The sequence below is a fragment of the Phragmites australis genome, chromosome 18 (assembly GCF_958298935.1).
Source record: "Phragmites australis chromosome 18, lpPhrAust1.1, whole genome shotgun sequence".
Lineage (NCBI taxonomy): Eukaryota > Viridiplantae > Streptophyta > Magnoliopsida > Poales > Poaceae > Phragmites > Phragmites australis.
In genome coordinates, this window is record NC_084938.1 from 15,593,719 (window position 1) to 15,611,041 (window position 17,323).

At 41.6% G+C, this 17,323-nt stretch overlaps 1 protein-coding gene across 1 annotated transcript; it reads right to left on the reverse strand.

Moving 5' to 3' along the window:
- Nucleotides 1-1,202: 1,202 nt before the first annotated feature.
- On the reverse strand, nt 1,203-9,201 carry LOC133898736 (UDP-glucose 4-epimerase 2-like). Its single transcript, XM_062339421.1, has 9 exons — nt 8,778-9,201; nt 5,656-5,705; nt 5,398-5,533; nt 4,253-4,354; nt 3,935-4,162; nt 3,107-3,188; nt 2,655-2,737; nt 1,983-2,074; nt 1,203-1,893 (listed from the first exon to the last, which is right to left on the reverse strand). The coding sequence occupies exons 1-9, from the start codon at nt 8,997-8,999 to the stop codon at nt 1,614-1,616; spliced, it is 1,275 nt and encodes a 424-aa protein (XP_062195405.1). The 5' UTR covers nt 9,000-9,201; the 3' UTR covers nt 1,203-1,613.
- Nucleotides 9,202-17,323: the final 8,122 nt, after the last annotated feature.

Sequence of the window (17,323 nt, forward strand, 5' to 3'; positions counted from 1 at the left end):
CCAGAGATTGTTTTCAAGGAAGCGGAGAGGGGCAGCGCTGATCCGTGAGTTTATGCTTTAGCTTGTTGATCCAGGATTTCTACTGCACGGATCGGCAATTAGACGGAGTGAGAGATTGCTTTTTTAAGTAAGTGAATTGCCCACTTTTCCTATTCAACTTAGTCTTTTACGTCAACTGATCGGTGTATGTTGCTTACTACTGTAACAGAGCTATAGATATTGAGTTCGAGTCATAGTGGTATTTCTGCTGGTGTTGCAGCAGAAATGTTACCGAAAAAAGAGATGGATAGTGCGAGGAAGGATGGAGGTAGCTAACAGTCGATTCTAGCTCGTTACAAACCTGCAATGAGTTTCATGTGCCATTGCCTGATCACTGAGCTCTACCCACGTAGCTTTGCCCCTTGGCTTGTGTTTTCGGTGCTTTTTTTAAAGCGAAAGCATGGTTGATGGTTCTTCGCTTGGGGTTGGAGATTAAGGGTAAAGATGGAACTATCGTCCTGCCAAATTAAAGTATCAGCTACGTGACTTGATGGCTCCAAACAGGATCTATCCATCACTCAATTCTATCGTCCTTACAATTGTTCACAAATGCCGTTTATTTGAGACAATTTGCTGAACAAAGTAGGTGCTGTTTGAGAACAATTGGTGCTTGAGACATCGCATATTTTGGATCTCCCATACTGAGCTACTTACAGAATGATTTGCGATTCATAACCCTCAATGGTTTGCGATTCGGAACCCTCAATTGCTTTGGCACCTGCAGTGATATTTCCTTTGGAGAAACGGGAAAGCAAAAGAATTTAGACATCATGAGACTTTTTTTACCTTTTTTCACTCTGCAGTAGGTGCAACACATTCTGTAAACAGGCTTTTTTTTACCTTTTTTCACTTTGCATGATTTTAGCTTTACAACAGATTGCAATGTCAGCAGGCTGCACAGCACAGCAGTTTCCAAACTTCTGTTCGTTCTGTCCACACAAAATTCAGAAGAAGAAAAAACCACCACCATTCGTGCTACTGCACAGATACCAGCACGATTTTGGACTTCATTCAGGGAATTCAAACGTATCATGGACATCAGCCTCTCAGTATCCTGGATTGCACATTGAGAACACAGAACGTCCTTGTCCCAAAAAAAAATGGAACGAGACGCGACTTTCATCTGCTCTAGGTTTGCAGAGACATTCATCTTTACATTCACATGAAACAACAATCTGATATGGGATTAAAAGAGTGTGCTTCAAAACTACTGCTGTGAGGCTAGTTCTCCCTTCATAGATAATACGGATACAAATAAATAAATCGTGCACAGCTGCATTTTTTCCACAAGCTTCGTGAAGCATATTGCAGCTCAATTAGCAGTGAAAGAATCAAGTCAGCTGATATACTACGGCCACGCTCCTACAACAAATTTGAAAGAAGAAAAAATAAACACAATGTAGGAGATAGGTTTAACCCACAAGTGGAAATCATCTGCCAACGATAGAATCTTGCCTAAAAGCTCGAACATGTCTATACTGTATGACCTGCCGATCCATTGATCCACATAAATCTCAGCTGGTGGCTTCGTGATACAACACATATACAGGGAGCCCACAGGCAAAAGATGCTGCTCAGGGCAGGTGGCCGTTGCCATTCTGCTTGGAGTCGGATGATCCATACCCATGGTGACCGTTCAGCTTGGAGTTTGCTGACCCATACACATAGTGGCCGTTCCGCTTTGGTGAATCAGCTGATCCATTTGTGTGGTGGCCGTTCTGCTTGGGGGAGTCAGCTGACCCATTTGTTTGGTGACCGTTTTGCTTGGTGGAGTCAGGTGATCCATATCCGTAAGGGTTCTTGCTGGCCCAGTTCCATTGGTCCCGACACATTTCTTCGATGCCATATTTTGCTCTGGAGAAAGACAATGTCGATCATAAAAAAAAAAAACACAAGAACGACATTTGTGTCGTGATGACATTATATCTTGTCATATGACTTACTTCCAGTTAAGCTCCCTCTCTGCTTTAGCAGTAGCTGAAAACAGAATCTCTGCATCACCAGGGCGTCTTGGGCCGATAATCAGAGGAATTTTCTATGAAGGAACAAAAAGATGCAATTATAAAGCAGAAAAACAGGGGAACATAAGTGAAAGTCTATCAAGGCAGTAAGGTCGAGTAATTAAGCAGCATTACAAAATGCTAATTATCACCTAAGCCTAGATTTTTCTTAAAAACAAAAAACGATTCTGTAAGTCCTTATATAGCTTAATAGGAAATATGAGATTGTTCGGTATAGCAACAACGTAGAAGTTGATGTGCTTATCCAGGTCTATATTCAAAATAAACAGATTCTGCCTCCAAAAAAAAAAAAACAAATAGTATTAACTAAACCTTTCAGGTACTGGACATGGGCATCAATATCAAATGATCCTAGGGCTACAGGTTACATAAACAAAAAACTACGCAGGCACTGATTGTTTCTATGTAGCTACATTGAAAGTTCAAACTAAACAGTTCAGGCTGTAGTTGGTTGCATGTTTACGTACTTCTCATGTAGCATAAAGCCTACAGCCTATATCATCCATTAATGTGGTGTTTGGATGACGAGGATAAAGTTCTTGTGTAGGAGTAAAAAATATTTTCCCATGTGAATATATATCTAATCTGGCATACCTTCCCAGAAGCCTTCTCGAATGCTGTAACAATCTCCAACACTGATGTACCTCTTCCAGTTCCGAGGTTGTATGCTTCACACCCTGTAAGTATAATCAAACTTGAAAACAGGATTCAAATATGAAAAACAAATGACTCAAGTGCCCTGCACCTCGAGAAGCAAATAGTAGAAAAAGATGCACAGATATCCACGTATTCCAATAGTTTAGTTTTTTGTGGAGAAATTACATAACATGAAATTCCGAATGTACATTTTGAACAGCTATTTATCCAAACAGTGTGTATCATCGTGCCTTGTGCAAGTCGAGATTTTGTGTTTGACAAGACTAGGAAAATACAATAAAATTTGTCGTTTTAAAGAAAATACAGTAAACAAAAGTGTTGCTACATCTCAATAAGGGTTCATTCTATGATGAAAAAAATTCAAGAATCATTTGAGGTCAAGTGTGAACCTATGCTTGAGCTCTCAAAAAGCTTCTGCAATGCAGCAATATGTCCATCAGCAAGATCAACCACATGGATGTAATCTCGGATCTGCAAACCAGCATTAGTGCCATTACAGGTAGGATGATTCCATAATACATGTGAAGTAAAATTCACAATGATATCCCTATATATCTTCACCCAAAATCATCAGCTCTAAACAAAACTGAAACTAGAGAAAACTAGGATCGACTGAAATAAGAAGCATATGGCATAATTTGTTCGACTGCAAACTATCTTTCAAAATTTCAATCGGGTGATTCCAAAAGAGAAAACTTGAAGGTTATGTATTGTTTAGGAACTCAAGTGATCTGAACATAGTACAGATCAAAGAATATGTCCATGTAAGCAGGAAATCTTTAGACAAGTACAGATCAAAGCAGATCAAGGCACCAGGCAGCAAGTTGTATCAACACAGACCCGGTCAAATTTCTAAGGAAGATATGACTTTGCTCAGGTCCTATGGCTCTATCTGTTCTAGTCTACATTTACAACAGCTTTGTACATTTGGACGAAAATTGGCTATAACCTTATTAGAAATTACAGTTGAAAAATCCCAAGCAGCTGATACAATTGATCATTTTTGCCCAATATTCAAATTTAAGCCTCGTTTTCCTCAGGATATACCCTGAAAGAATATAAAGGCAATTTCATAGGATGTACACCCTTACAAAACTAAAACCAAAACCAGAAATTAACAAAATAATATCAGAATACACATCTCGAAATACATAGGATTAACAAAATTGCAAGGGATGAAAACAAGTAATTGAACATATCATGTGCAAAATAATTACCCCAGTCCCATCTCTTGTTGCATAGTCATTTCCTAAAACTGTCAGAGCTGGCCTCCTACCAACAGCAACTTGCTGAACGTAGGGCATAAGATTGTTCGGAATTCCACATGGGTCTTCACCAAGGTATCCACTGGGATGAGCACCAACAGGATTGAAGTACCTAAGTAAAATGATCTTCCATTCAGGATCTGCGCGGTAGATATCGCGGCAGATATCCTCAACAACAAGCTGCAACCATTTGAAAAGTTTCAAACAACTTAGAGAGCTCGCAAACTTTAGCAGGTTTGCACATTGAAAATAGAATGAAGGGCTGCAGACCTTGGTTTTGCCATATGGATTGTTTGGAGTCAGAGGAAATTCTTCTGTGCAGGGTGAGTTCTTGGGTGATCCATAAACTGCAGCTGATGATGAGAACACCAACTAAAACATTTTAACACAAAAAGAAAGGAAATACAGCATGTCAGTGTCAGTCAGATGTGAAGAATTGATTTTTATTTTTTTTTGTCAGTTCAAAGCCTTACTAACCAAATGGATCTGAATGCAAAAGTGCAAATATACAGATTTAATATTGTGACCATGTCTAGTGGATTCCAACAGTTCATACAATCAATCAATAGTAATTTAAGGGGAAGAAAATGTTCCCTAGGGGCACATGCACCACATATTCACACCATAGCAGATCCACCAGGATGAATGCCACACAATTTGAAATTTGAATATTCGGTTAAAACAATGAGTGGCGCGTGGCTCGATGCATCCTCAATGTTACAGATATAGGGTGCGTATGCCCCTATGGGCACAAAATCCATACTCTAAAAACTGGTCCATTTCAAAAATGGAGTAACAGAAGCTGCAACAGATCGGACGGATCAAGTAGGGTTGATTATTAATGATAGCATTCCACATCAAATGATCAAATCACCGAGTAGATTAGAATAACACAGAAGCAAACTAGTGCAGAAACAGAAACTAACAGATTTTATTGCACAATGATAAATAACAAAAAGATATCATGTTTATAAAAAAACAGACTAATGCCTAATGAGTGCAAAGAAATGTCCAGACTGGCCACCATGCATTCAGAGTAACTGCACGTTGGCCCTGAACACACCTCTGTAATAGCATGAGATACCAAGATGCATCAGCAAATTGAAAACATCCGCAAGGTATCATCAGATCTGCCTTTTGAAAGAATTAATCAAATCTAACGTAATAATTCAAACAATGATCATCCAAGCAAAGCATGTCAAAATTACTTAGAAGCTCAAGTAATTACTCTTAAATGAACATGGTACAACAGAATCAGAAAAATATCAATAAAATGATCTAATAAGTAATAACTAGTTAACTACTAATATATCAAAGTAATGACCTAGCATATAAGGGCAGATAAATTCAGATACAAGAAAGCAATTTGAAAAAGATGGCTCCAATTGGAGTATACTGGGGATAAAGATAAATACCTTCTTGCAACCGTGAGCAGACATAACTTCTAGAAGATTTATCGTGCCAATGACATTGTTGTCATAATAAAGCAATGGCTTCTGCACACTTTCACCCACAGCTTTAAGTCCAGCAAAGTGGACAACAGCATCAAATCTGAGGAGCAAATTGTCTAACAATAAAGAACAAGTAATGATGCTGGATATGAATTTGTAAGAAATACACAAAAGCTTTCAAATGAAATAGAGATACTACAACTAAACAAGTGGTAATTTTACCTTGCTGAAGCAAAAACCATTTCCAGTGCTCCCTTGTCACGGAGATCAATCTACAAAACCAGATAAGGTATTAAACTATTAACATTGGAATGTCCCATTCATGTCCGTGAACTTTTATTGACAGTCATAGGATTAACATTAAGAAAGATGCAAAAATATAATGTAACTTTCACAGTAAGTCATATGTTTAGCACAAACGATGAGAAATAAAAATGACAGTAAAAAAACCACATGCCATCTCATAGCAACATGGAAACTAGATCAGAGGAGGGTAGGCTCTGCCTGCATGAATTTCAATATCATCAAAGCAGCTAAATACTCGAGCAGTCCCAAAGTGTCGAAGTATATGGAGAACTTCCCCAAGCAAAACATTGACATAGCTCTGCACGTGAGCTAAAGTATGTTGCCCATCCTCCAAGCAATCCAAGTTCCAGTTTAAATGACAATTATGCAGGGCTCCAAAATCTTTTTTTACTAAATGTCAAAATGCACACATTCAGACCACAGCAACAGAAATTATCAAAGATGGAACATCAGATTAAAATAAAAACATCAATCATAAACTGGTGATCAAATGCAGCTTTACAGGGAAACAAGTACACCAAATAATCAAGTTCCAATTATCACATCGTATCCAATAGAAACAAATGCTGGGGTAAAAGCAGCTCGAAGTAATTATGGCAAGTGTCTCAGTGTACAAAAAGAAAAGTTCATGAATCTTAGAGTAAAAGCAGCTCAAAGTAATTAGGAGCAAATCTGTTCTAATGACACTTAGTTTGAGTTCACATTACTCTTGTTCCTCCTTCAGATTTTTAGAACCTGATCTTATCAAAGCCCATAAAAAGTATATCAAGGGCAGTATATGTTATAATAGTCATCTATCATTATCAAGTAATATTTCTATAATTTTATCAGAGAAAATAAAGTATTCTCTTATATACATGACCTCCATTCACTGCTATCTCAAATACTTCAGCGTTTTGTACCGCAATCCCCAAAGGCATATTCATATTTGCACTTGATTAGATATATCACTAATCAGTGACTACATATTGAAGTCAAATTATAGAACGACAAGCTTGCGTACAAGGGACCAAGGAGGTCCTGAACAAGTCACCAGAATTAGCATAACTGTTGCTGTTAGACCCAATGGGGTCGCCAGCTGGACAGCTAGTTAATACCATTAGTAGAGATTTGTCCCCAACCATTAATGAGTTAGAACCGACTTTTCTTCAGGTTGGCTATTCAAGCACCGGCTGTTTTATTCCCTAGTCCAGATCTTCAGCATCCATGAGACAATTCAATGCATGCTTAAACCAACCAAATCCGGATATCTCATAACATATTCAAATACCTAAACCTAACAAATCTCACTTGTATCCCTGTTTTTAATTCTTTAGGTCTGAATTGTTGTGCTTGTGGCCTCAGCCTCCTTCCTCTTTTACTTCTTTAAGTTTCTAATAATAGCTGGTCAAATCCTTGTCAATAAGACGATAACCAGCCATAAGTGAATAATGATAGAAAGTAGAAACACGGTCATATACTGTCACTCATTGCAGAAATCAAGTCAAATATTTTCGTAAAAGTGAATTGGTCAAAATATATTACATGATTTTTGAACAAGTCTTACACCACTTAACTCAGGTGGATTTGAATAAGTTCAGGATGGTATGGTGAGCAGCATAGTTTTATTTTTATTTTTTTAAGAAGAACAGGTAGTAGATGACTAGCTGTCCTCTTGTTTAAATTAGCCAACCACTCCCATTGCGGATAGCAAATCAACCACAACCCACCCTCGAACTAATGCCAATGGTACAAACTTACCTAAAAATGCAGGCAAGGAGCAATTGAATGATTCGCCCAAAGAATTAAAAGCTAACATGCTTCCAACTGGACATTTGCAGGCTCAATCCGTATGCATCAACCAACCTCTGCATTGAACTGCAAACTTTGACAGCTGGAGCTAAAACTCCTCAAATAGCACTGCCAAAAAGATAGAGATCCAGGCATCCTACAGATTACAGGTAGCACACCAGACACACACACTTGACTGATTAATTACAACTAAAATGCTGTAAATAGAAATCTCCCGATTTTAGTTGACCAAAATTAGGCATTCGGAACAAGCACGACAACTCCATGTGTTATGAAAGTCTTTCCATCAATAGTTAATTTTTTTCACATCAGCAAGCATTATTTTCCATTAAATACCCAACAACCAGCATCAATAATTGTGCAAACTATAAGGCAAGGCAAAATGCAAACTTTGTTCCCAATTGCAAGCAAAAAAGTGTGAAATAATCTTACCATCTACCAACAAATGAACATCAGCAATTAAAAAAAGCAGTATTGTTTTCTACCTCAGAATGCAGCACACTTTCTACCCAAAAAGTCAACTCCCTAATAAAAACCACCCATAGTTAGAGCATGTAAAATGGGGTGCTTAGAGGAGGTGTTTATGGAAAAAAATGGGTTATTTTTCTCAACCACATTGGCATAGGTGCTTAAACGGAGGACAAGGTGCTTACTTAAACAGCGATGCTTATATTAGTGCTAACAAGATAGTTAAACATGTTTAAGCATCTGTAGTATTGGTTTGCGTTGGAAATTATAATTTTTATATAGGTGTTTAATACTCTTTTTCCTTAAGCACCTAGCCATAAGCACTTAGCATTGTTCATGCCCTTAGGGGGAGACAAGCTTACAATGTAGCACCAAGTGATATTTCAACCATCGGTAATCCATGCGAAACGAGAGTTTGTTTTTTAACGCAAAGTGTGCCAGCTTTGCCATTGATTCCCCAAATAACCACAGCAGTGAGCAGCGAGGTCGAAACAAAAAAGGCATGGCATTGCAATGTGGCATACACACACCCCACAAAACCAAACCACGATAAGAGAGGTTTATGAAATGCACTTCAGCATTGTTACGGCTAATCTCGCAGTCAAACAATCCGGGGAAAAAAGATGGGGGAACAGTGGAACACATCCCCTGTTCCAAAACTTTAGCCCTCCGCGTCACCGCGGAGATCTAGGGACGCCAGGAACGCCACATGGCGCGGAAAAGGGGGAGATCCACGGGAAAGAACAGCAGCAGCAGCAGGAGGAGGTGTACTTTCTCACCTTGTGGAAGGAGAGGTTGCGGGAGTGGTCCCCTGCGAGCGCGGCGACACGGCGGACGGCGAGCTCGGAGGAGTTGTTGAGGTTGTCGACGACGACGGTGCGGAACCCCGCGAGGAGCAGCTGCAGCACGGCGTGGCTGCCGATGTACCCCGCCCCGCCCGTCACCAGCACCGTCGTCCCCGCCACCGCATTCGCCCCAGGCATCGTCTTCTCTACCGCCATCGCACGCAGCTAGCCACTCTCTCCCCTCCCCTCCCCTCCCCTCCCGAGGCTACCTCTCCGCTGCCGCCTCGACGAGAGCGCGCGCGCCCCGAGGAAGTCAGCCCTCCTCGCACCGCGCGGATCTGGTCGGCGAGGCGTGGAAGCTTCGGAATGGTGGGAGTGGAAACGAAAGGGGGGAGGTGACGGACGACTCGTGGGAGCGAGCCAGTTTTTCTTTTTTTTAGGTACTCCGTAGGAGCGAGCCAGTTTTTCTTTTTTTTAGGTACTCCGTAGGAGCGAGCCAGTTATGAAGCGTGCGGGCGTGCAGGCAGCTGGGGGCGGCGGCAGGGAGGTGGGGCCCGCGCAGCAGCGGCTGCGGGCAGTGGACCTGTCGGTCGTGGTGGGTTCGTGGCCGGGCACCACCCGCGAGTCGCGCTCCTCGCGTCGCTGGAGCGGGCCGGACACCAACGACACCTGGCCGTTTATGTCGTCTAGCTGGTCTCCGCTGTCGCTAGTGTGTTGCTTGGTGTTGGGGCTCTGAACCTCATTCTGCCGTGCACCTCCAACCGCATCAGCTGCATTGCCAAACTAGAGAAAAGAATAAACGCGAACTATGGTTAGGGGCGGCAAAAACCGGACCATAGAATCAGGGAATAGACAGCGGTAGCGCCACCGGCCTCGGTGGTAAAATGTGGATTACTGTAACATATAGTGACGGATGTAGACTCAGGGGTTAGGATTCTCTTTTGTTTGAGCTTAATCTTTACTTTGTCTTTCTCTTTCTCTTCTATATCTAATCTTTAATAGAGTTTCGGTATGGAGGGTTGGAGCCCTAAATCCTATGAAGATCCACCCTGGTAACATGTGTCGGTGGTAAAGAAGAGACCCAAACGGAGAAAGAGATGTGTGTTGAAAGTTGATGCGATAGAGCCCAACTTCTCCCAATTGCAACTTCAATTCCCACAAAAAATAATCAAATAAGAAAGAAATTAAAAGAGGTACATGCTGGTGGCTTTTACTTAAACCTTTCATGTGGCTAAGCAAAATAAGAGTTTGTTTGGTATGCTGTATCCGCTCATGCATTCCCGTATAGAAATATGTTTGGTTACCTATAAGGCGGATATAACCTTACATGAGTCATCCTGACTATACGATATGCCTAAATCGAGCCTCACTCGTATCCAGGTTGGACGGATGCATGTTGCATGAGCTACAATGTCAGTAGTATCCACTCATCAGTCTCAGATCACAGAGTCATTGTATCTGTTTATACAGGTAACCAAACATATTTTCAGGTTCACTGCATCCGCTATTACATCTGCTTACGTAAGCAACCAAATATTCTTCTTAAAAACTATACGACTCTCCAACCTACTTCTACTCAATAAAACTATACCATATAACTTCTCTTTTACAACCAAATACAAGCTAAATGCCTCCTCATCTTTCCTCCTGTCAAAACATGCAGATGAGGCATCTTCCAATCAATCCACCCTGCATGCAATTTGCGGACACGTGACGTCTGTTGCTTCAATTCACATGGTGGGGGACAATGGATGGACGGACCCAATGATGACTATACAATATGTTTAAATCGAGCTTCACTCATATCCAAGTTGGACGAATACATATTGTATGAGCTACAATATTAATATGATCCACTCATCAGTCTCAGGTCATAGGATCATTGTATCTATTTATACAGGTAACCAAACATATTTATATGTTCACTGCATCTATTTATATAGCCAACCAAACACTCTTCTCAAAAACTATATAACTCATCAACCTCCTTCTACGCAATCAGACTATAATATACAACTTCTCTTTTGCAACCAAATACAAGCTAAATGCCTCCTCATCTTTCCTCCTGTCAAAACATGCAGATAGGCATCTTCCAACCAATCCACCCTGCGTGCAATTTGCGGACACGACGTCTGTTGCTTCGATTCACATGGTGGGGGACAACGGATGGACGGACCCAATGATGGCTATGATTGAGCCTCTAGTCCCCAATGAAAAACTGGCATCCCTGATTTATGCAGCTCCTAAAGAATACTTGGCATGCATGCACACACGCACATACATTGGACATAGAATATCCTAAAGAATATTACCATTTTGTAGTATTTTTTTCTACTAGTAGGAGGTGGCCAAAGACTCAGGTTTTGGAAGCACTGATTAAACTGCACACATGTCGTGTGAGACTTTAGCTGGATTTGAGAGTGGACAGATTGTCACATCTCACCGACCTTGTCGGAGCAATTGCGTGGAAGCGGCTAGGAGAGGTCTCTCCTCAGTCCTGACCAGGTTTATAAATTCATCGAAAATGGCTTCATATTTTATCCGTACCGTAAATACGATGGCATTTCGATCCAATTCAAATTAAAAATAAAAAAATAAAATTTTAACAAAATACATCCAATTTCTACCGAATCGTACCGATATTCATAAATTTCAGGAAATTCACGGGCCACCGTACTTCGGTGGCCGAATGAATTAGCGAACCTTGGTCCTAACTGTTCCTTGCATTCCTCCGAACTTTAGTTTTGTGGTTGTTAAGCATGCATGGGCAAGTCTGGTCATGTACAACATGACAATTGGGAAAATGTTATTATACTCCATTCATTTCACAATATTTATCCATAGTCTCAAGAGTATCTGTCTCAAATTATTTGTCTATTACGGTAATAAGGATAATTATTTTTTATTACAAGGTGGCATATACACTCATAAGTGCATCTTTATCATACGTTTATAGATAATACCGTTGAAAATACTCGTATGTGTGTAAATATTAGCTACCAGGATTTCATTAAATTAGTGATGCTTGTACTGAGTTCTCATTATTTAGTCTAAGGTTTGCTTTAGTCGTGATGGCATCAATGTAGGACTCGAAAGACGACTCGGTTTTCCAAGCCATATATATAATGTTAAGTTTTGTTTGTTTTTTTCTCCAGTGTTTAGCCCATATTCCTCCTCATCCCATGATCAGGTTCACAAATTCGTTGAAAACCACTCGAAATTTACGGTTTTTGACAAATTTGGTCCGCATTGTATTCAGAATACGATCGCATTTCGATTCGATTCAAATTCAAAATAAAAAATGAAAAAATTGATAAAATTCATCCAATTTCTACCAAATTTCACCGAATTCATACTGATATTTGTAAATTTCGGTGAATTCGCCAGCCACCGCATTTCAGTGGTTGAACGAATTCATGGACCTGTCCAAGACTCACCTCACATGCCAACACAATTAGGAGAACCTTGCTTGCTCCTTTCCTTTCTCTCTCCCCCATCTCCGTCCTAGAAGACCATCATCGCTTAATTAATTCACTTGCAAAATCAGCAAACAAGGTACAAGCTCTTCATCGTCCATGGTGTATATTTTTTTTAAAGGACGGTAAGTGCATTGTTGAATTTTTTATAGAAGAAGAGAATTGACCCAATTTATAAGAAAAATCATGCCCAAAAACAACACAAAACTCAAGACGACAATACGACCACAACTCCATAGGGGACACTCACCCAACTCCACTCAACTAGACAAAAGACAGGATCAACACAACTTAACTCGTGTGCAAGCCAACCAAACAACTGACATTCTCACAACTCGGTCGGCGGAGCCCTGCTCCCACGTCGCACCTCTTTATCACACAAGTCGGCATCGGAGGAGCGCGCATTGGACCACATCTCTATCGTGAAGCGCCAAACTAAAGGAAAACCGCCGTGAAGCGAGGACGTAGGGGCGAAACCTACAGAAGAAGCTAGCAAACAATGACCTCGAACAAACACAACGACACCCACAACACACGATGCAACCAACAAATGGTCACTCCCAACCTAACTCAACTCGTGCACTGAACCAACATTATGAGCAACAATCCGGCGGAGCCTTGCTACCATGCCAGTAGCAGCTTGGTTGGCAGAGCCCTACTCCCACGCCAAACCGAACCTCCACTCAGCCAGTGGGCACGTCGCTTCGGAGGAGTGCGCATCAGGAAGCAACTGATATTGGGAACACCGCATGAACTGGAAATGCTGCTGCGTCGAACGGAGGTGAAGGCGCCAACCTACAAAGTAGCTGGAGGCACCGACGGCACAGGACATCCTAAACAAAAGAACCAGTGTCGCCAAAGAGTGCATGAAGCCTTCCAGAAAACGACGCCTTCCTGAAGGAAGCGACGTCAACACCACCGTCACTCAACAGGAAGACGGGGCTAGGTTTTCACCCAGAGATGCATTCAGGGCAGGGGAGACGCTACAATGTCACCTCTGTAGAGGAATGGTGCATGCAGGCATCATCGACATTGGCACCAACAAATAGCTGGGCTGATCTTTCACTCTTGAGTCCCCACCCTTAAGCACCTGCACAGAAGCCACGCCTCACCCGTCATAGCCGTTGCACTGAGAGCTGACAGCTCGGGCACGCGCCGTCGACCACCAGCAGCCACTGGGCTCCCCATGGGCAAGATCTGGAGGGAGAGACAGATCGGCAAGGGGAGGAGTCCAACGGCACCCGGACGCCGCAACAGTGCGAGAGCAACACCGCCGACATGCAGTCACAACCAACCACAGTAGCACAACATCGGCCAGCACAGCACAGCTGCAACAACACACCACAGCCACAACCACAGCAGCACAGCCTAGCCACCATCCCCATCGAGAATGGCCTCAGTTGAACAGCAGGGGCAACAAGGCCAGGCAGCAGCACAACAATCTGTCTAGGGAGACCGAGTGACGGAAAAGGCACACGAGGACGTGTCGACCGTACACGAGCCAAACTCCCGGCCAGGAGCCACCACACACAGCCGGCTCCCAGAACAAGTAGCTAGGCGTTGCCATCCCGAAGACCAGCCCAAGGCCCGTCGACGCGAATAACTTGCAGGGATCTGGCCACCGCCGCCCTTAGATCCGCAGATCTGGACAAACGGGCATGGAACTGGCCGCGAGTACTGACCGCCGCAACCCGTCGACACGCAGATCGACCGTCGGGCACCGCCATCAGCCCCCGGCCGCCAACACGCAACATCCTTGGGAGGAAAAGCGGCTGCAAGATGCCTCCAGCACGAAGACCCACCACCAGAAAAAAAAAACAGTTGCCAGACCAAGCACCTGCCGCCAGGGGCCGACGTGCAGAGCCTGCAGACAAGGCCTACCGTCATGGAGACCAGTCTTCGAGACCCATCCACACGCAGATCCAGGCGACAGAGTGAAGAACCGAGTGAGAGGGCGCAAATCCGACCTCGGCACTACGCTACTGCACCGGGGGAAAGACAAAGACCTGCCGGACACCACCATGCCAAATAAACTGAAAAAGAAGAGGAGGAAGGAGGAGAGGGAAGGGAGGGAGCTGCAACGGCCGCCGCTTGGCACCGCTGGCCTGTGATGACGGCGGTGGCCATGCCGAGAGCCTTTTTTTTAGGGGGTGGGGTGAGGAGAGGGGGAACAGAACAGCTATCTTGTATAGGCTGGTAGCTATGTTGGATGTGTAGAAATGAAATGGAGAAGGATGGAGTGAAACTAACAACTACTCGTCAAATCAAGGAGCGGAAGGGAGAGTCCATAGTGTATATAAGCTTCTTTTTTTTCAGCCATCCCGGATGCAAGACTTGACGACAACAGCTAGATTATGAAGCTATTTTACAAGACAAATGGAAATGGCGTTATTTGTATGTGGCCAATCTATGTTTACATATATTAGTCAAAGTTCAAAGGTGATCAACTTGTATTTAGAGAATCATCAAGATTTCAAACTAACAAGATTAATCGGCCAAGAAGAGCCAGTTCGACTTTTCATGAGCGGCAAGGTTTATCTTGCTCTAAAAAGATAGGTCACTTCCTTAAAAGAAGAAGAAGAAAAGATAGGACACCCAAAAAAAACTCTACCTTGTAAGAGGAGAAGAACTGGCTAGCCTTCCAAGGAACTATCAAACTAAGGTATGTTTGTTTTACCTTAGTTGTTAAAAACCAGCTTCGCGATTGTAGATTTTTTTTAAAGAAACTAGATAGTAAAAAGGTCAGGGTTGTTTGGCACCTTAGATTGTGGGGTGGGTTGGATGTTTGCTTTGGTTACGTAATGTTCATAATACCTCTAGTTTTTTAAGTGTATATTTATATACATTTAACATTTTCTTTCATTATTTTTCATATTTGATCATAATTATATGATAATTGAGCTGTGCAGTATGCATGTATTTGTAACTACAAGATTTTGGGCTTATAACAAGGTGAGAAATACAAATTTTCGTAATAAAAATCGTCTAAAGTAGCAAATATTACAACACGGATCGTCAATCTACCCTCTGAAAAAAAAACATTAGTAATATTATCACAAAAGGCATTCATGTCTCCATTTTCATCTTATAATGCATTGCTTCCACTCCTTGAAAATAAGATTGTTGAAATGTAGTTTTTATCTTGATCACATATCTCAAAGTCTTGATCCCCAAAGCATTATCTTGAATGAAATTGTGAAGAGCCATGCATGCAATAGTTATTTTTATTTACTTAACCATAGGATAACTCGGCAAGTCCAATAACATTCTCCATTTCAACTTTAAAATATCAAATGATCATTTGATCATATTGTGCAGAGATAAATGTAAATGTTTAAATATTTCTTTTTTACCACTAGGACGTGGGCCCTATCTAAATTCCAGTAAATGGTACCTTTTCCTTTGTATGGAGCTAGAAAATTCGTTTGATTAGGATAACCCGAGTCAACAAGATAATATTTACCTAAAAAAAAACATATCATATGATAAATAGTTACGACAATATGGTAAGTGAGACGATAACATGTAATTTGTAACTATACCTTGTGAAAATGTGGATATTTATTATCATATTTACGTAGTACATTATTGAACACTCTTATATCATAAACTGAGCCTGGCCACCCAGCAACAATACAGGTGAATCTCATGTCAAAGTCACATACCGCCAACACATATTGAGTAAAATATCTATAGTATTTAACTTGTGCAATCAGTTCAGACGAAGGCATAACAACAAGTACATATGTTCTATCTTCTGCGCCTATGCAATTATTGAAATACGGCAAAAAACACGAATCTTCAAGTCTAAAATACATCGTCCTGAACTCTAGATCTTTTAGTTTGATAATCCCAACTGCAAGAAAATTGATAATATCTAACACTGCTATAATCAGTGTCTGCTGCAAGGAGATTGATATAAACTCACTCTTAACTATCAAAACTTCTGCACACATACATGCCAAATGCTCAAACTAGAACTGGAAGACATCATGCAGTTGCTGCTGCACGTTCAGCTCATATGCCTGCCCTGGCAAAAGGATTACTACCACTGCTACTACCAGTCTACCACCACAACTCACTACCTAGCCGTGGCAGCAGCGATGACTGCCACCTTACACAGATCTTTAACCGGGGCAGGGAAAGGATAGGGAAACAGATACAACAAGCAAAGCCAAAAAAAAAAAAAAAAGTACACAAATTTGCATGTCGGCATAGAATGTGAAGTCAAGCTTGGCAGCATTTGTTGTGCATATTCTAATCTTTCTCCTAGGACGATGATTCTTTCCTTTTACTGGGATAAGTGAAGGACAGCCGCGCTTAATTTACATTCAGGCTGCTGTCACCCTGTCAGCAAAAGTCTACTACCTGGGTGGTCAAGCTTGTGACCCAGAGACAAACTTTTACCTTCCATTGCTATTGGCAGTTCATCCGTGCCACTTATGGAGACTCGCAAATTAATCCGTCACATCTCTTGCAAAGGCATGAACATGACAGTTTTGATTGGCAATTAGAAGAAAGCTCTAAAGTTGTCAGGCTGATCTGACGCAAAATCGTAAGCCAAATATGCACACAAGAGCTATATAGCAACAAAATTTGTTTGCTGCTGCGTGCCGGTGAAGGCCAGGTAATTACAAAAGGTTTGTGTGAAAGAAAATTTATAGATTATAGTAGAAAAGAATGTTAGATTTTGAAAAGCAGATTTTACAATTTACTTATTTGTTTTAGCTCCAGTTTTTAAAAGTAGTTTTTCAGAATCTAAAATTAAAATAAACAGACCCTAAGGAATAAAACATAAGGATCTCGTTTTCGAAAAGAAAAATTGCATGAAAGGAAAAACAATATTGATTCCTGTAAAATTCTTGTAGGGTGATTTACAATGCCCGATTTTTTAAATAAATCTATTGGGCATCGAGACCTAGAGTTTTACTCCTCGGAATTCCAAGCATGCCTGGCGACGGCAGATATAGTGGCTGAAAAGGCCCAATTTGGCCAGTCCCATGCCCAGTTACAGACTGGGCCCACACAGAAAATTAGGGCCGACGAAGATTCCACTCCAGGCCG